The sequence below is a fragment of the Sminthopsis crassicaudata genome, chromosome 2 (genome assembly GCF_048593235.1).
Source record: "Sminthopsis crassicaudata isolate SCR6 chromosome 2, ASM4859323v1, whole genome shotgun sequence".
NCBI classification, from domain to species: domain Eukaryota; kingdom Metazoa; phylum Chordata; class Mammalia; order Dasyuromorphia; family Dasyuridae; genus Sminthopsis; species Sminthopsis crassicaudata.
In genome coordinates, this window is record NC_133618.1 from 359,113,459 (window position 1) to 359,134,061 (window position 20,603).

The 20,603-nt window shown below is 33.1% G+C and overlaps 1 protein-coding gene across 1 annotated transcript in view; it reads left to right on the top strand.

The window, feature by feature from the left end:
• Window positions 1–20,603, top strand: part of SAR1B (secretion associated Ras related GTPase 1B) — a 36,155-nt gene that overhangs the window by 5,048 nt on the left and 10,504 nt on the right. The window contains exons 2-3 of the mRNA XM_074290901.1: window positions 14,035–14,110; window positions 18,890–19,009. Of these exons, the coding sequence (XP_074147002.1) occupies window positions 14,053–14,110; window positions 18,890–19,009 (178 nt within the window). The 5' untranslated portion in view covers window positions 14,035–14,052. The remainder of the gene's footprint in view (window positions 1–14,034; window positions 14,111–18,889; window positions 19,010–20,603) is intronic.

Sequence of the window (20,603 nt, forward strand, 5' to 3'; positions counted from 1 at the left end):
GCCATCATTTGGTATTTTATTTATTCTGAGTTTTTGATACATAGTAACCCAGGATTTCTTTGTTTTTCTCTTTTTTTTCTTCTTTCTCTCCTTCCTTCCCCCCTCCTCCATCCTTCCCTCCCTTCTCACTTCTTCCCTCTCTTCCTTCCTTTTATTTAAAACTATATAAAGGAGAAACAAAAGAAAAGAAAAAGAAAAAAAGCATTGTCATGTGCACAGCAGAACATAGGAGAGGATTTAAAATACTTACCAATAAATTTCCATTTCTAGAAAACCTACTTAATAAGTAATACATTTTGTGTTCAGAGCTGTCCATCTTTGCTTCCTTGTAGATTTTCTTTTGTTCTCTGCTGTGCACTTTTTACTTTATTCTTTTTTCCCTCATTCTTCCTTTCACTTCCCTTGAAGGGTACAATTAAGCATGAATATATTTGTATACACAAACATTCTTTTTTTTTTTTCCCCCTGAGGCTGGGGTTAAGTGACTTGCCCAAGGTCACACAGTTAGGAAGTGTCAAGTGTTCAAACTGTTCTGCTCCAACTTGTTTGTTTTTATGCTCTTTGTTCACCTTGAGGTACAATTTTGTCTTGTTTGTCAAGGAAATCTGGAGAGTTTGGGATTTTCCAACCTACTGTGTCAGCTGCCCAGAATCCTTTCTAGCCTAGAGGCTACTTCCCATACTACTTCCCAGAATAATTTTTTTTTTTAAGTGCACAAAATAAAATACTTAGGATGACAAAAGGAATTATAATGAAATAGTTCTTTCTAAAATTTTGTCTTTCTAGAATTTTCCCAGAAACCAAAGTCAAATTCACTGGCCTGCAGTTTGCAGACTCCATTCTCTTCTTTTGTAGCATTTTACTCAAGCACTAAATAAGTTTTCTGTGTATGTTAATTTCTTGGGCAGCTAATTGGTAGAGTGGATAGAATGCTGGGCTTGGGGTCAGGAAGACTTCTTTCTGAGGTCAAATCTGACTTCTATACACTTACTCTTTGTTCTTAGACAAGTTACTTAACCCTGTTGGCGTCAATTTCCTATTCTGTAAAATGACTTGGAGAAAAAAATGGCATATCCTCCAATATCAGTCAAGAAAGTCCCCAAACTGGCATGAAGAGTTTGACATGGCTGAAACAATTGAACAGCATTAATTCTTGATCTTTGTTTTTTAGATTTTTAAACTATTACAGTATTCATAATGTCATGTAACCTATTCATGTGTCCATTTAATAATGTGACACAATAATGTGGCTTGTTTTGTTCTTAATTCAGAATTGTAAGTATTTTTCGATAGTTAATTGTGTTACATAATTCTTGTAGTCTTGGAGGATCCCACATTTAAATTTTTATTTAGACAAATCTTACCTGGTCCCTTCTTCCTTTTTCAGTCTTCTTAAACCTTCTCCCTTCCATTCAGTCTAAAATCTTGTTCCATTTCTGTCTTTCTACCGATTCACTTCTGACTGTAATATTCTATTTTTTTACTTCTTGGTTTCTCTTGCATTCTCCAAAATTTAGCATAAGTCTCCCAAAACGGATAATGTCTTCCCCTCTGAGGTTACCTTCCATATACTCTCTAAGTATCTTGTTTGTACCAAATTGTTTACATGCTAATTGAAGGTAAGTTTTTTTTTTCTTTGTATTTCCTGTTTCCTATAGTACTTGCCATGCAGTAAATATTTACTGACTAAAATTACAGACATTCCTTGCACAATTTCTTTTGTAATTTAATCTTTTGCTTTTAGCACAAAATTTTCTAATCATGAAGTATAATGTTCATTTAGTTAGGATAAGCTGTTAGGTCCAAAGACATGTATTTGGCCCTCCTCTGAGCTGAGTTTTTGGTATTTGAAGCAGATTAGAATGCAGATTCTAGTCAGATTTATCACAGCTTTTTAGAAAAATGTAAATCAGTGATGATGAGTTTGTAACTTCATCTTTGTATTGGTTAATACCATAGTTACCATAGTACCTGTTATACTTGCTCCTGATTGTCCTAATTTTATTTATTTATTTATTTTTAAGTAGTTTTTATTTACCAGATATATGCATGGCTAATTTTACAACATTGACAATTGCCAAACCTTTTGTTCTAATTTTTCCCCTCCTTCCCCCCCCCCCCATGGCAGATTGACCAATACATATTCAATATGTTAAAGTATAAATGAAATACAATACATGTATACATGTCCAAACAGTTGTTTTGCTGTACAAAAAAAAAAATCGGGCTTTGAAATAGTATACAATTAGCCTGTGAAGGAATCCAAAATGCAGGCAGACAAAAATAGAGGGATTGGGAATTCTATGTAGTGGTTCATAGTCATCTCCCAGAGTTCTTTTGGTGGGTGTAGCTGGTTCAGTTCATTACTGCTCCAGTTCATTACTGCTCTATTGGAACTGATTTGGTTCATCTCATTGTTGAAAATGGCCACATCCATCAGAATTGATCATCATATAGTATTGTTGTACAACAATCTCCTGGTCCTGCTCATTTCACTCAGCATCAGTTCATGTAAGTCTCTCCAGGCCTTTCTGAAATCATCCTGTTGATCATTTCTTACAGAACAATAATATTTCATAATATTCATATAGCACAATTTATTCAGCCATTCTCCAATTGATGGGCATCTACTTAAGTTTCCAGTTTCTTGATCTAACTTTAAAGTACTAGTTAAGACTACTTCCAGTGTTACTTTTAAAAACATTGGAACATGACCTTTACAACTTAGAAGATTAATTTTTAAAAGTATGCAATATTTGTTTTTTTTCTGATATTTTAAAACTATCATAACATAGAATTGGTTATTAAAGTTAATGAAAGCATATATTTGTGAAGTGATAGATGGCTCTGGAGGCAGGTGACCTTTAAAAATTTTTTTTTAATTAAAGCTTTTATTTACAAAACAACATGCACAGGTAATTTTTCAACATTGACCCTTGCAAAGCCTTCTGTTTCAAATGATCCCCTTCTTTCCCCCATCCCTTCCCCCCAGCTGGCTGGTAGTCCAATACATGTTAAATGTGTTAAAATATATGTTAAATCCAATATATGTATATATATTTATACAGTTATCTTGCTGCACAAGAAACATAGGATCAATTAAAAAAGAAACTGAGAAATCAAAATGCAAACAACAACAGAAAGAGTGAGAATGCTATGTTGTGATCCACACTCAGCTCCCTGGTCCTCTCTTTGGGTGTAGATGGCTCTCTTCATCACTGAACAATTAGAATTGGTTTGAATCATTTCATTGTTGAAGAGAGCCCCGTGCATCAAAATTGATCATCGTATAGTCTTGTTGCAGTATATATTGATCTCCTGGTTCTGCTCATTTCACTTAGCATCAGTTTATGGCTCGAGGATTCTCTGAAATCATTCTGCTGGTCGTTTCTTACAGAACAATAATAGTCCATCACATTCATATACCATAACTTATTCAGCCATTCTCCAGTTGATGGGCATCCATTCAGTTTCCAGTTTCTTGCCACTACAAAAAGGGCTGCCATAAACATTTTGAGGCAGGCGACCTTTGTACAGCCTTCCCTCACTTAAATCCAATTCACTTGCATGTATATCATCATCTTCATGGTTTTCTTTGAGAACAAAGGATAAACAAGAATACGATAAATCATATCCAATCTTACATATGGATGAAAGTTAGTAGATGAAAGATATTTAAAATTTTTAACTCATCAATTTCCAAACTAATTTGAGCCATGAAACATTTTTAGCTTGAAAAATTGATTTCATAAATGTTCATCTAGAGAAATTTTGGAGCAAAAGAAGGTATTAAAAATTTTTGTCCCAAAATTATATGTATTTTTTAAATATAATTTCATATTTAATGTTTTAGAGGTTCACTCAGAAAATTTTTCACTCACCCATATTTTCTCATTTAGAATAACATGATTTTTTTTTTTTTCTTTCTTTTTTTTTTTCTGAGGCTGGGGTTAAGTGACTTGTCACACAGCTAGGAAGTGTTAAGTGTCTGAGACTAGGTTTGAACTCGGGTCCTCCTGTGAGGGATAGAAAATCCTATCCAAAAATGACTACTCAGAGATCACTCATAGAAAAGCAGAATTATTTATTAGAATCTTGAGAAGCGGACCCCATCCTGGTCTGTGAGCCAGATTCATAGCAGGAGAGAGCCACTCCCTTGAAGATGTTTACAACTTTTATACATTTCAGACAAAGAACCTCCAAAATCCCACTCTCCATAGGTTGTGATTGGTCATATTTGGTCAGTGGAATGTAGCTGACAATGTGATTTATAGCTTCTTCGGCCATGTATTTGGCCAGTCCCTATTTGGACAAAGGAATGCAGCCTAGACCTTCACGTGACTGGGGCCTATAGGCCTGATTTTATGTTAGCTAGCAGTCTCTGATCAATATGAGCTTAATCTGTAAGTTCTTCACCATACCTTACTCCACACACTCCTGAATTCAGGGCTGGTGCTCTTGAATCCACTGTGCCACCTAGGTGCCCCTTTTTCTTTCTTTTTAAAAAAAATTTAATAGTTATTTTATTTTTCTAAATATATGCAAAGTTAGTTTTCAACATTAACCTTTGTAAAATCTGATATCCCAGATTTTTTCTCTCTCTAGCTTAAACATGTGCAGTTCTTTTAAACATTTCCAAATGAATCATGCTGCATGAGAAAAATCAGATCAAAAGGGAAAAAAAACCAAAAAGGTGAAAATACTATGTTTTGATCCATATTCAGTCTCCAGTCTCTCTGGTTCCAAATGGCACTTTCTATCACGAGTCTATTAGAACTGTTTTGTATTACTGCATTGTTGAAAAGAGTCAAATTCATCACATTTGATCATCACATAATCTTGTTGCTATGTACAGTGTTCTCTTGATTCTTCTCACTTCTCTTAGCATAAGTTCATGTAAGTCTTTCCAAGCTTTTCTGAAATCAGCCTGGTCATTATTTCTTAAAGAACAATAATAGTCTGTTACAGTCCTATACCATAACTTAATTCAGCTATTCTGCTGATGAATATCCACTCAATTTCCATTTCCTTGACACTACAAACATTTTTGCATATATGGATCCTTTTCTCTCTTTAATGATCTCTCTCGGGTACAGAGACACTGCTAGATCAAAGGCTATGTACAGTTTTATTGCCCTTTGGACATAGTGGAACACCATATTTCAAAGAAATTCTATTTGGGAAATGTTTATGCATTAGATATTTTTCTTTATTCAATAAGCATTGAGCACTTACTATGTTATTACTATTTTGGGGGGGGTACAGACATGAAAAAGAAACAGTTTTTGTCTCTGAGAAATTTATAATTTAGGTAAAATAAGAAATAACTCTAAGGAAGTCTATGATGAATATGATTCCTAACAATGATTAGGAAGATTGTTGTAAATTAGAAGTTGGGGGTAGAGGAGAGACAGATTGATGATAGATTATATCAGGTGATCAGAGAAGGCATCATGAAGTGTTTCATTTGGGTCTGGAAGGATAGGTTAAGATTTCATTAAATAAATGAAAGTACATGGATTGCTGTAAGCAGAAGTACAAAGGTAGGGAAGAAAAAGTTGTTGTCAAGTAACTTAGTTGAATAGAATTATTCAATTTCAGAGGTAGAATGGACCAATCAACAAAAATATCCCTTACCCTTAAATACTTAAAAAGCAGTCATTTCAACCTTTGGAGACTTTTGAAGGGAAATGGATTCCAGTTTTGATAGTTGTAATCGTTAAGATTTTTCTAGATATGATTCTTTGCAACTTTTACGAAATTTAAGTTGAGAAATGAATGCCATTGTTTTTTCTTTATACTTTGAAAATTCAGAAGTTTGGGCTTCCAGTATAATAAAATAGTACATAACTTTTTGTGACATTTGTAAATGAAAGTAAAAAGTTTTGTATAAATATATTGTTAAGATTACAGTTAAAACATGTAATCCCTATTCTGTCCAGATATCCTGCTAGCACATCAACCAATATGAAGAAAGCTGCACTTTTCTTCTTTTCTCTGAAAACCTGCCTGTCAGGATTTTATCTATATCTATTAATGGCACTGTGCCATCATTTTTGTCACCCACTCAGTTTTGTATTCTTAGTGGAAATAATAACAGTGATGGTAGCAACTAACATTTATATATTAGTTTACAGAGTACTTTATAGGTATTGAAACTCTCAGCAGTTGGTAGGAAAGCCAAATGTTATCTTAGTGTTACTAAGGAGGACAATGGGACTCACAGAGGCTAGGCTACTTACTGGCCTTGTGGTTCTGCAGCTGGTAAGTATCAGTGGCAGGATTGGGAATTAGGAAGCTTTTGATTCCATCTTGCCCCTGCTGTTAACTATGGATACCATTTATTTTGTAGGTGAGTTATTAGAATAAGTCACTTCAACTCCCTGGGCTTTGGTTTCCTCATCTCTAAAATGAGATTTGGAGTAGATGATTTGTAAGAACCTTTCCAACTTTAAATTTATGATGCTGTCATTTTTTATACTTTACCTTACACATTCAGTCAATGGTTAAGTTTTCTAAGTTCTTTCTAATCTTTTTCACATCTAGCATCTCATATAATTACACTGTAATCGTGTCAGTTTAGGCAGTTCTCAAAATATGTTCCTAATACCATAGTGAGATACTTTTACTTAGTCCACTAAGTTAGGGCTGTTCATAATAATACTAAGCTGCTTACATTTTTTTCCCCCCTAAGGCTGGGGTTAAGTGACTTGCCCAGGGTCACACAGCTAGGAAGTGTTAAGTGTCTGAGACCAGATTTGAACTCGGGTCCTCCTGAATTCAGGGCTGGTGCTCTGTCCACTGCGCCTCCTAGCTGCCCCACTCCTAAAAATTATTAAGGACCTTCCAAAGTGATTCTGCTTATATAGGCTGATATTTACCATATTAAAAATGTAAGCAGCTGGCGCAGCTAGGTGGCGCAGTGGATAGAGCACCAGCCTTGAATTCAGGAGGACCGGAGTTCAAATCTGGTCTCAGACACTTAACATTTCCTAGCTGTATGACCCTGGGCAAGTCACTTAACCTCAGCCTCAAAAAATAATAATAATTTTTAAGAGTATAAAGGGTCCTGAGACCAAAAGCTTGAGAACCACTGATCTAGACTATTGTATATTATATTAACATTGTAATACAATATTGTATATTATATTGTATATACTATATTAATACCAAGTCATTTTCCTAATGTACTTCAATGATTGTTACATAAATCCTTGACTTTTGCATTCAGGGCATTAAAGACTTTATACAATCTACCTTTAACCAACCTATCTTACTTCACAGTATTTCCCCACATTCTATGAGGGTAGAGACTAAACCTGTCATTTCACTGGCACGGGGATCTACTAGAAATGATGTTTTATAAATTTTAAGTAATTTATTATGCCCATGTCATTATCTATTCATATGTCTTCTAATTGAACATATGATAAAATTTGGTATTGGAGGTTAATAGTAGTATTCATTGATTACATATTTTTGGTTTTGTTCCTTAATCTGTAATCCAGACACTTTACATGGATTTCCAAAATTGATTTATACTACATAGACACATGTAGTATATACATGTATATATACAAGATTATCCTTTTGACATAGGGATTTACCAACTATGCCATGGTACAAGTTGTAACTCTCACTGGGTTTCTTATATAACTTGTCTCTATATTTAATACAAATATAAACTGATGTGACTGTGTATGTGAGTATGATATAGAATAATATTCTATATACTAAAATTAGTAAATTCTATTCTATTTTATATACTAAAATTAGTAAATTCTATTCTATTTTATATACTAAAATTAGTAAATTCTGTTATTATTCTATATACTATATACTGTATTATTCTATATTCTAGAGTTAGTAAAATGCTATTCTGGGGGGGGGTGTTTGTGTATGAAAATTTATCTATTTTGCTTATTTTTTTTCTCAATCTAATTTTCCCTTATTGATTCAGTTATTCATGTATTACTTACCTTAATTAGATAAATCTTGATGATAACTAGATTTCTTTTAATAATGAGTCACATTTATGTAATGACTTAACTTATATATATTGTCTCATTTGATTTCTTAAAACCACCCTGTGAAGTAGGTGTTTCTTCTTTCTCTCTCTCTCTCCTCTCTCTCTCTCTCTCTCTCTCTCTCTCTCTCTCTCTCTCTCTCTCTCTCTCCCCCCCCCCCTCTCTCTCTCCCTCTCTCTCCCCTCTCTCTCTCTCTCTCTCTCTCCCCACCCCTCTCTCTCTCTCTCTCTCTCTCTCTCTCTCTCTCTCTCTCTCTCCTCTCTCTCTCTCTCTCTCTCTCTCTCTCTCTCTCTCTCTCCCTCCCTCCCTCCCTCCCTCCCTCCCTCCCTCCCTCCCTCCCTCCCTCCCTCCCCTCCCTCCCTCCCTCCCTCTCTCTCTCTCTCTCTCTCTCTCTCTCTCTCTCTCTCTCTCTCTCTCTCTCTCTCTCTCTCTCTCTCCCCCTCTCTCTCCCCTCTCTCTCCCCTCTCTCTCCCCTCTCTCTCTCTTTTCCTGAGGCAATTGGGGTTAAGTGACTTGCCTAGGATCACACAACTAGGAACTGTTAAGTATCTGAGATCACATTTGAACTCTACTCTTCCTGACTCCTGTGCTTGGTGCTCTAACCACTTTGCCACCTAACTGCCCCACTCTTGCATAGTTCTGATTGTTAAGATGTGATTTCTTACAATTGGCTTCAAATCCTTTGCTTAACAACTTAGACCCATAGTTCTTGCTTCTGTCTTTAGGTAAAATATAGTGAGGAAGGTTTCTTAAAACTTTAAGAACTGAATTTACTTTTAAAAAACAAGTACAATTTTAGCCCCGAGTTAAGTATGAATAATTATATATTCCAAAATATTTTTATTTTATAAAAATTCCAATCACTGTTAAAAATGTATGTGTATGAAATTCTGGTGGAAAGAAGTAGAAAAGAAAAGCTTTGAAAAAGGGTGTTTGCTTCTCTTGTGGAGGGATATGGAACGAGGATTTTAGTGAATTTTTTTTTCTGTACATTTTAGTGTTAATACATTATGCCCTTATTGAATTTTGTAATTGAATATTGTAATTCTCTTTTTCTTATTACCCATATAGTTCTGTGTTATAGAGAGCAACAGAATGTAATGGAAGTACATTGTTATTTTGAGTCCAAATACATGATTGGAGTGTTTAAGGAACAGCAAAGATGCCAACATCACTGGATCATAGAGTGGGTGGTGTAATAAGAGAATAGAAGGGAACAAGTATCTTTTTTCTTTAATAGTATTTTATTTCCCTCCCAAATATATATAAAAATAGTTTTCAATATTCACCTTTGCAAAACTTTGTGATTCAAATTTTTCTCATTCCCTGAGACAACATGCAATCTAAGTTAAATATATACAATTCTAAAAATGCTTCATAGTCATCATGTGTGAAAAAAAAAAATAAAACAAAAGGAGGAAAAAAAACATGAGAAAGGAAAAGAAAAAACAAGCACATAAATAATAAAAAGATGAAAGTACTGTGCCTTGATCTCCTTAGTTCTCTCTTTGAATGTGGATGGCACTTTGCATCATAAGTTTATTGGAATTGCCTTGAATCACCTCATTGGGGAACAAGCATTTTGTAAGTGCCAAGCACTGTTAAGTGCTTTACAAATATTATGCCATTTGATCCTGGATTTTAAGAAGACTGGAAAGATAAGAGGTGGCTATGTTGTGACAGGTTTTGATCCTGGAGTTTATTGATTGGGGGGGGGGGAGTGGTGTTTAGGCTTTAGGAAGATTAATTTGACAATGAAATGGAGGATAGATGGAGAAACTTGGAGTAGGGGGATCTAACAGGATCTACTAACAGGATATTGTAGTAGTCTAGGGGTAAGGACCTGTGCCAGGATGGTGGCGGGGTGGGGGTGGGGAGTGAGAAATATAGGTAAAAGATAAGTAAGATCAACAGATCTTAGCAATAATTTTGTATATAGGGAGGAGGAATTGAGAATGATACCCACGTTGCAAGATTGAACCACTGGAAAGAGGGTAGTTCCCTTAACAGCAATAGGAAAGTTTGGAAAGGGAAAAGGTTTAGAAAGAAAGACATTGGGTTCATTTTTGGCACATTTTATTTATTTATTTATTTACACAACATCCAGTTTGAGATACTAATAGGTAATTGGAGATGAGACCTTTAAGGTCATCGAAGAGGTTAGGGCTGGTAGGTAGATTTGAGAATCATCTGTTTAGAGGCAGTAATTGAGTTCTTGGGATCTAATGAGATCATCAAGTGAAATAGTGTTGAAGAAGAAAAGAACTCCTAGGATAGAGCCCAGTTAATGGATATGACTTAGATAAAAATATAGTAAAGGAGACTGCAAAGGAGCAGCTGGACAAAGAAGTGAGGAACCAAGATAGAGTACTGTTACTGAAACCTAGAGAAAAAGGATAATGAGGGGATCAACAGTATTAAAGGCTGTAAAGAAAAGACTTTTGGATTTAGCAATTAGATCATTAGTAGTTTTGAAAAGAACAGTTTCAGTTGAATAATGAGATCTGAAGTGAGTGGAATGTAAGTTAGGGAGATCTAAAAGATTGAGGATTTTTGGAGGGCTTGTCATTTTCATTGTTTACCTATATTAATGAGCTCAAGTCTGTTTTGAGTATTGAAGTATATGTATTGTTTCTCAACTAGATATCATTAATGCCAAATCTTTGGCTCTGTAAAATGATAATGTAAATTTATATAATCACATCAGATTCCATGTGCTTATGAGTATTTTCAAAAGCAAAATAGCAGAAGTTCATGTTGATCTTTTTCTGAGCTAATGTGAGATCACATTCTTTTTTTTTTTTTCAGTTCAATTTCTTTTTTCTTTTTTTTTTAATTTTATAATTATAATTTTTTTGACAGTACATATGCATGGGTAATTTTTTTTTTTTTTACAACATTATCCCTTGTATTCACTTCTTTCCCAAATTTTCCCTTCCCTCACTCTATCCCCTCCCCTAGATGACAGGCAATCCCATACATGTTAAATGTGTTATAGTATATCCTAGATACAATATATGTGTGTAAAACCGAATTTCTTGTTGCACAGTAAAAATTGGACTCAGAAGGTAAAAGTAACCTGGGTAGAAAGACAATAGTGCAAACAGTTTACACTCAATTCCCAGTGTTTCTTCTCTGGGTGTAGCTAATTCTGACCATCATTGATCAACTGGAACTAAATTAGATGTTCTCTATGTTGAAGATAGTGAGATCACATTCTTAAAGATTTCATTACTTAATTTCTTCCTACTTCCTTCTGAAAACAGATACCAGTCAATTATTGTTTACAATTTATAATTTGAACTGTGCTATTTCTGATTTTGTTAATCTGTAAATGGAATCCTATCCAAAAATGAATACATTTTAAATACATTTTATACCATGACATTATCTCAATTGATTTAATTTAAATAAATATCTAAGTACAAGATTCTTAAAGCTTTTCTATTTCACGGAGTAGAAATGAACAAAGTACATTGCATGATTCTGAGTGGAAGCTTTTATTAATAGGTGTTTATTGTTGCTTAGAGAGGAGATGAAGAGTCAGTAAGTATGATTCAGGTTGGACTATGACCCTTTCTTTAGTTCTTATCTATTATTTTTCAATTAAGTTAATGTCATAAAAGAGACCTTTGTATCTTAGGAAAAAGGTAAGAGTCTTATTGTTTTCTGGGCTTTACGCATTTTAGAAAATAAATTTAAAATTCAGTCAACACTTATGCCTTCTCAAAGGAATAAGTCAGAAAAGGGAAATCTTTCCGTGCCATTTTAGAAACTTGACAGGGCCAAAACTTAATATGAACAACATATTCCTGGCAGATAGTAGATATTTAAAAGATATTTATTGATTGTCCCTGTATCTTTTTACTAGTCAGTCTCCCTTCTCTGAAATTTCTCTCTCCCCACCTTCACCTCTTAGAGTCTTAGTTTCCTTCCCACCTCATACCATTTATCTATTTTGTATCAGACCTACGTACATATTCTAACTTCTTGGAGGCCAAAGGTTTGTCTTTGTATTTTCCTTATGGTTGTGTCTTCACCCATATAATCTACAACAAAGTGCCAGGCACCATGTCTGTTCCGTAGTAAGTGCTTAATAAATGCATGCTGATTGATTAAAAATAAATGTTTAAGAAAAAAGAAAAAGGGGGCAGCTAGGTGGCACAGTGAAATCAGGAGGACTTGAGTTCAAATGTGACCTCAGACATTTAACACTTCCTAGCTGTGTGACTTCTGGGCAAGTTACTTAAACCTAATTGCCTCAGCAAAAAGAAAAAAAAGATAAAAGAAAAACATTACACTTTTTTACACCCAGAATATTTTTATTATGTTTTTTTTTGTTTTGTTTTGTTTTTTTTGTTTTTGCTAAGGCAATTGGGGTTAAGTGACTTGCCCAGGGTCACACAGCTAGGACGTGTTAAGTATCTGAGGTCAAATTTGAACTCAGGTCCTCCTGACTTCAGGGCTGGTGTTCTATCCACTGTGCCACCTGGCTGCCCCTTAGTATGTATTTTTAAAAATAGAATGATAGGCTTGTAAAATCGATTAGAAACATATTTATTTATTATTTCTCACATTTTTTTTTTGTGTGTGTGAGAGAAACTATAATTGTATATTTGATAACTAATGTCAAAATAATGCAAAATAATAATTATATTATTTGGTGGTTAATATTGATTATACTTCACTAGGCTCTTAAATTAAATCTAATTTCATAAGATCAGAGAATTTAAATAGGGGCTTTTGATATCATTTAGTCCAGTGTTGGCATTTTACTGGTGAGCAAATTTGAGATAGAACAAGAATGTCAAATGACTTGCTAGGTCACACATTTAGTAATGCAGACATGCCAACAAAATCCTCTTACTCCAAACCTAGTGCTATTCCCACTGCACTATGTTGACTCTGTCAAAGCCGAAAAGATTTTTTCCTTTATAAGATATGAAAACAATCATTCACTTTTGTCAGTGTACATACACATACACATGTATTTCAAAGATCTGTCATTTTATGATTTCGTGCCTTCATCCATGTAGACTACATAATTTAGTAGATGATCTTTGGAAGTTGATGTGGCTGAAAAAAAATCCATTCCCCTATTGCCAACCTGGTGTAGATCCACAAATAATCCATACATTCAAAACTTTTCCAGTTTGGAAGAACTTTCCAGAACCTGAATTCTAATTTGAAACTCCCACTTCTATGAAACAATGTGAAACAGGGAAAGTGTGTGTGTGTGTGTGTGTGTGTGTGTGTGTGTGTGTGTGTGTGTATACATATCCATAGTTCTAATAATATCCATGAATCACATATTTAATGTAGTTAGTTTTATATATGTGATCATCATTGTTTCATTATTTATGTATTCATAATTATTGGAAAATGTTTACAGCTAATTTTATGATAATTTAAGTTTGCTATTACTCTTATTTCTTTTTTTTTTTTTTAATTTTTTATTATATATATATATATTTTATAATATTATCCCTTGTATTCATTTTTCCAAATTATTCCCCCCTCCCTCTCTTCCCTCCCCCCGATGACAGGCAATCCCATACATTTTACATGTGTTACAATATAGTCTAGGTACAATACATGTGTGTGAATATCATTTTCTTGTTGCACAATAAACATTAGAATCCGAAGGTACATGCAACCTGGGCAGACAGATATTAGTGCTAACAATTTACATTCACTTCCCAGTGTTTCTTCTCTGGGTGTAGCTACCTCTGTCCATCATTGATCAACTGGAAGTGGTTACTCTTATTTCTTTACTCAATCAAATCATATCATACTGTAGACTTTGAGGTAGACTGACCCATCTTTGCCCTTAAATGCTCTACAACAAAAGATATATTTGTAGCAGTGATTTGTAAATAATTCATTTAGTCACTGTACACTGGATTATCCTCACACTAATTTACATGAAATAGTACAATGATGATCTTAGTGTTTAAAAATACGATATTGATATTACATACTTTAAAACTCAGCATTTATTTTTCAGACCTTATAACATCTGGATATGTCCTTCATATTTGACTGGATTTACAGTGGTTTCAGCAGTGTACTGCAGTTTTTAGGTAATGTTCTTCTTCTTTTTTTTTTTTTTTCTTGGTTGCTACTGTTCATTTTTTCTGATATCTTTTGATGAAAGTTGCAAATACATAAGTGCATGTGGGTCTTAATTATGAAATTATGAATTGTTGAATAAAGGTTGCTTATTTGTGCTGGTCAGTGACATTTCTTTTTAACTGGCTTCATTCTGTGTCTTAAACTGTTCTCTATTTTTTGCTTAAGTTTTGATTTTTCTGTCAAATTTAAATTATTTTGATTCATTAAAAGAAAAAACCCAAAATGAAATTTAGTGGAGAATTTTCCTATTATTCCTAATTTCAATATTGTAACAATCTGAATCTGAGAATATTCCTATTTCCTTCAGAAATTCAAATTATATCTTAAACTTGGTTTTTATAATTTATTTGTCTTGTAATAAACTAGCAAATTTAATAAATTGTATTAATGTAGTTTAAGTTTTTTTTATAACAGTTTTCAGAATAATTTTAATCTTCATTGTAAATATTTTCCTTCTTTCACAAACACTGTCTTGGTTAAATGACAAAAATTAAGTTGCTAGGGCTGAGACTGAATTAAAGTGGCAAAATATAAGAGGAAAAACTTTCAGTTATTGTATTTTTATTATTTTGGTGAATGTCTATATTCTGCCACATATAGAAACCAGTAGCCTTTTGTTTTATTTTAAAGTAAATGCGTGTTATATATGACATAGTGTTACACTACAGATCAGATTGTTAACATCCTACAAAGGTAACAACAACAAAAAAAATTAATTTTTTTTTTCTTACTGAAATTTTTTTTGTAGCGCATAGAATCTTTGAATGTTAAAATTGGAGGGGGCCTCAAAGATCAACTCCTTCATTTGACAGAAGAGGAAACTGAGGCCAGGGACATAAAATATTTTGTTTTAGGTTATGTGGCTAGTACCATATCTGAGAGTTAGAATATAGGTTTTCTGATGTTGAATTGGATGATATCACAGAAAACTGGAAAGTCCTCCATGAGCTCAAGCAAAATGAAATGTATGTGTATGTAGTAATAGTAAAGTTGTGGGATGATCAGCTGTGAATTACTTTGTTATTCTTACCAGTACAGTGATCTAAGATTATGCTGAAGGATTTGTGATGAAAAAGCTATCCATACCCAGAGAAAGAACTGATTGTGTCTGAATATAGACTGAAGCATACTTTTTTTTTTGGGGGGGGGGAATCTATGTTTTCTTTTGTAACATAACTTTTATGGAAATGTCAAGCACAACTTTACATGTGCTTTCTCAATGGGAGTATTTGGGGAGGAAGGGAGAGAATCTGGAACTCAAAAATTTAAAAGCATGCTAAAAATTGTTTTCCATGTAACAGGGGAAAATAATATTAAACCATAAAAATAATAGTATATAGACTTTTTGATTCCCATCATAGGCTCTGTAATTTTAGATCTGGAAGTACCATGTTACTTGAAGTAGGTGGGCCATCACTTCCTTATATATAAGAATCATAGTCATTAAATGATTGTATTTTTAAAATTCTAGAAACTCCTTGAGAATGTCATCATCTATATTTTTTACCATTTAATAGTGGCGATAGGCATGTTAATGGCATTAATGTGGGTGATATTTATATAGTATTTTACTAAAAGACCAAATATTAAAAGAAATAAAAGACACATGGTTTAGAGTTGAAAAGGATATCATTTTATAGAGAAGGAAGCCTTATTTCAGAGAGGTTAAACAAATCTCTCTCAAGTCATACAGATAGTGTGTATTAGATTTGGAATTTAAATTCAGTTTTTCCCATTTCAAATCCAGTACTTTTATTATAGTTTCATTCAAATCATAAGATTATGTATTGTAGAACTGTTAAGGGACCTTAGAAATCATTTAGTCTAATCCATATATCTTATAGATAAGAAAACTTAAGTTCAGAGAAATAGAAGTGTGTTTCTTTACATACATAATAACTATAATAGCTTGAGAATTCAAAGATAGTTCCTCTAACATCAAATTCAGCTTTTTTTCATTATAATCTCATATGGGCTTCATATTTGTATGACTAGGCAAGATATGTATAATAATTTTATTACTGAGATATTAAGAAGTGAAGTGAGTTTTCAATAGTCATGTGGCAATTAAATGGCAGTGGTAGAACTCAAATCTAATGCAGAATCTGAAGTGGAAAGAACTCCAGAGTTTCTAGTGCCAGACATACTTGATCAGAATTAAACACCTTTTGCCTTGTTACTTGCCAACTGGTTGCATTTGCTCTAATGATGCAAATATATTTGGCATTCTCCTTGCCTTTTCACACGCTGGTTCTTTTTTCAAAATAAAGCTTTTCCAAGTTTTCTGACGTATACCTCGATTCTATTTCTACCTATACTTTAGGTCTATATTAAAACATATCATTAGTGTTGAGCTGTCTAATCTAGCCAACCCCTTGTATTGAGGACAAATTTGAGTTCTGAAGTGGAAAGAAAGGAACTTAGACTTATCAGAGATCACATAATGAATGTTAGTAGCAGGTCAGGGACTAGATCCATGCTTTTTGATTTCTAGTCAAACTACACTATATTTCTTCTCTCTGACGTAGCCATGCTTTCGTTTGAATTAAATTTTTTTGCTAATTAGTCTTTACTGATATAAAAAAATCTCAATACTGTATATAAAAATGATAAATAGTATATAGTATCATATAAGATAAATATAAATAGTATAAACACACACACATATATAGTATGATAAAGAAAAAAATATAATCTTGATAATACATAATACTTTGATCCTCTAAGGCTGGAGAATATAAGCCCTCTAGGAGCAAGCAAAATAAGTCCAATACCTCTTTTACATGACAGTCCTTCAAATAGTTGAAAATAAATATCATGTTCTGAATTTCAGGCTCTTCATAACTAGTTCCTTCAACTAAACTTTTTTTTTTTTTTTTTTTTTTTTCTTTTTTTTTTGAGGCAATTGGGGATAAGTGACTCGCCCAGGGCACACAATAGTAAGTGTTTGAGGGCAGATTTGAACTCAGGTCCTCCTGACTTCAGGACTGGTATTCTATCCACTGCGCCACCTAGCTGCCCCAACTAAACTATATTTTAACTAAATCCCTGTATTATATCTTTCCTTTTTATGCTCTCCAATTTATCAATGTCCTTCATAAACTGAGGCTTCTAGAACGGAACACAACCCATCTTTTTAAGAGGCAGTCAGCTGGATATTTTAATTTGAAGCTTTTAACTTCAAATTAAATATTTGAATTTAATTCAATATTAATGTGGATAACAATAATAGCTAACATTTATAGAACAATTTAGTGTTGGCAAAGCATTTTATATATAAAATCTCAAAATTTGATTTTGATTCTTCAAACAACGTTGTCTGGTAAGTGCTATTTTTCCATTTTATAGATGAGAAAACAGACTCGGGCCAAAGTGATTTGCTATATTGTTTGAGGCAGGATTCAAACTCAACTTTTCCTGACTTCAAATCTAATATGCTAGCCATTATAAAAAATTTGCTATTTTACAGGTTTCTGGGAATATTCTTGGGCACAGTTCCATTTTCTAAAAATTAAGAAATATGAAATAAGACTTGGAAATTGTAAACTTTTACATGAACTTGTTCATGATTATCAAATAAGTGATTCAAGTACTCTAGAATGTTCACATACCTGATTATAGGAAATATGTGGTGATAAACCATAAATTATTGAGTTATATTTTCTACTCCTTTCACATTTAGCTGAAATTTCTTAAATTAGTAGCTTGATTTTTTTTTTTTTTTTAAATTTCATAATTATGTATAATCTCATAATGAAAGACTTGATTGTACTTTCAGGAGAATTTGACACTGTATTTTCTGACCCTTTTTCTTTCTTTTTTTTAAAATTTTTATTTTTACTAAAGTTTTTTATTTTTCAAAACATATGCATGGACAATTTAACTTTAGTCCTTGCAAAACCCTGTGTTCCAATTCCATCCCCCTTCCCCCACACCCTCCCCTAGATGGCAGATAGTCCAATTTATGTTAAACATGGTAGAAATATATGTTAAATCCAATATATGCATACATGTTTATACAATTATTGTGCCACACAGTAAAAAAAGAGAAGCAAAATAAAATACAAGCAAACAAGAACAAAAAGAGTTTTCATAATTCTCTCTTTGAAGATGGCTCTCTTTATCACTGAAGAAGTTGGAACTGGTTTGAATTATCTCATTGTTGAAGAGAGACATGTCCATCAGAATTGATCATCGTATAATCTTGTTGCCGTGTACAATGATCTTCTGTTTCTGCTCATTTCATTTAGCATCAGTTCATATAAGTCTCTCCAGGCCTCTCTGAAATCATCTTATTTCTGACTCTTTTTCTTAAAAATTTCAGCCCAATTTTTATTTTACTATTCATATCTCAGTATAATAAACTCAGTTTTTCTTTCCTTTTTGCTTTGCTTTATTACATCAAGATGGAATAGATTTGTGTGTCTAGGTTTTAAAATATAGTTATTTTAAATTGAGGATAGATTTAATAGTGAAAGACTACCTTAGAAATCACAAATGTCTGAGGAGATGTGGAAAGATTTTTTCTGTTTTTTTGAGTATGTAGAAGTTTATTAAACAGAAAAAGTTAAATATTCTAGCTAGTTAAAAACTGTTGATAGCTATAAATAAAAAAAGAACAAATTATTATTGTGTGTGTGTGTGTGTGTGTGTGTGTGTATATATATATATATATATATATATATACATGAACTTAACAGTTTTTTTCAATTGTGATTTTTCTTCAGGACTGTACAAGAAATCTGGCAAATTAGTATTTCTTGGATTGGATAATGCTGGAAAAACAACACTACTGCATATGTTAAAAGATGATAGGCTTGGACAACATGTACCTACATTACATCCCAGTAAGTGAAGGTCCTTTACTAACTGGTGTTTTAGAAATGATGTGGGTCAGTTCTGATCACATGGTTATAACTTACCCTATTATAAATGTCTACTTATGGGGAGTTTGGTATGATTTTGGTGGAACAGAAGTCCATTCTGTCAGTTAATACCACTTTGCAACTAAGATAATTAATTAAGGGTTTCTCTTTCCTGTATTCTTATGGCTTCTAGGTCACTTAGTAATTATTATCTAGGTATATAAGTGGACTACTGAGGAGGTAGATTATTGAACTAAATCCATAGAACACAATAATTGGGTGGTTGGAGTAATATCCTTACCTGTTAAATCATCATGAATTATTAAGCAGTGCTAGTTTCTTCACTGTCACAATGATATTGTTTGGTTCAGAAATATTTTTAGACAAGTTGGTGTTAAATATGATTTTGAGGCAGTATTACATAGTGGATTGAAGGCTGGACTTTGAGTAGGAGAGCTGGGCTTGTATCCTGCCTTATATACTCACTCACTATGTAGCCTCAAGTAAGTCTCAACCTCCCTTTATTCTCTGTTTTCTTATCAATAAAATGGAGACAATATACATATTGTTCTTATCTAATAGCACTACTCATGAACACATGAAATAATGAATATAAAATAATTTTTTTCAAATCTTAATTTTCCTTAAATGTAACTGTCAATTATTTTTGTAATGGTTTTCTTTTTTTCTTTCTTTTTTCTTTTTTTTGGCTGAGGCAGTTGGGGTTGTGTGACTTGGGATTGTGTCACACAGCTAGAAAGTGTTAAGTGTCTGAGGTCACATTTGAACTCAGGTCCTCCTGACTTCAGGGCTAGTGCTGTATCCACTGTGCCACCTAGCCATTCCCTTTGTAATGGAATTTTGAAACATTTTAAAAATAGGTAAATTTACAATGCTGTCTGTTTTGAATGGCTAAATTATTATATTTCTATATTATTTTATACCTTACAAAATAATTTTATATCTTCTAACTCATTCATTCTGATAACAAGCTTATGCCCAAATCAGTAGGGTATTATTTTATTTTTGAAAAAATTTAATACCCAGCTAGGTGAGGTGACTTCCTGAGGTTTTATATAGTTGGTAAGTAGCGGAGCTGACTCATGTCCAGATATGCAGATAGAAAGACCAAACCCTAGCCCTTTCCTCTGATTTGAAGATCTATCACTATACTGACTCATGTTCATAAGACTTTAGAATATAAAGTAATATTAATGATGATATCACTCAAAATAGTATCTAACAAACCTGTGACTAGTAACTTTAGGGAAGGACCATAGACAAGAATGGTACATAGTTCAAAGATAAAAATTGTGCTACTCAAGTCATTGTGTAACCCCAAGTATATTGCTTAAGTCCTTTCAGTATGAAACTGGATGAAAGTGCAACAATGCTAATTATCACATCAGTGTAATTATTTGATGTAGTAAATGTCCATACAACCAAGAGTATTATAGAAGATATTTGGGGAAAAACATAAAATATTGAAGTTAGTTGAATTCTGCTTAATTCCATAATGCTGTCTGTTTATTCCATCTTTTTTGCCAGCTAAGCAAGATTTTCCAAAATTGTCTTT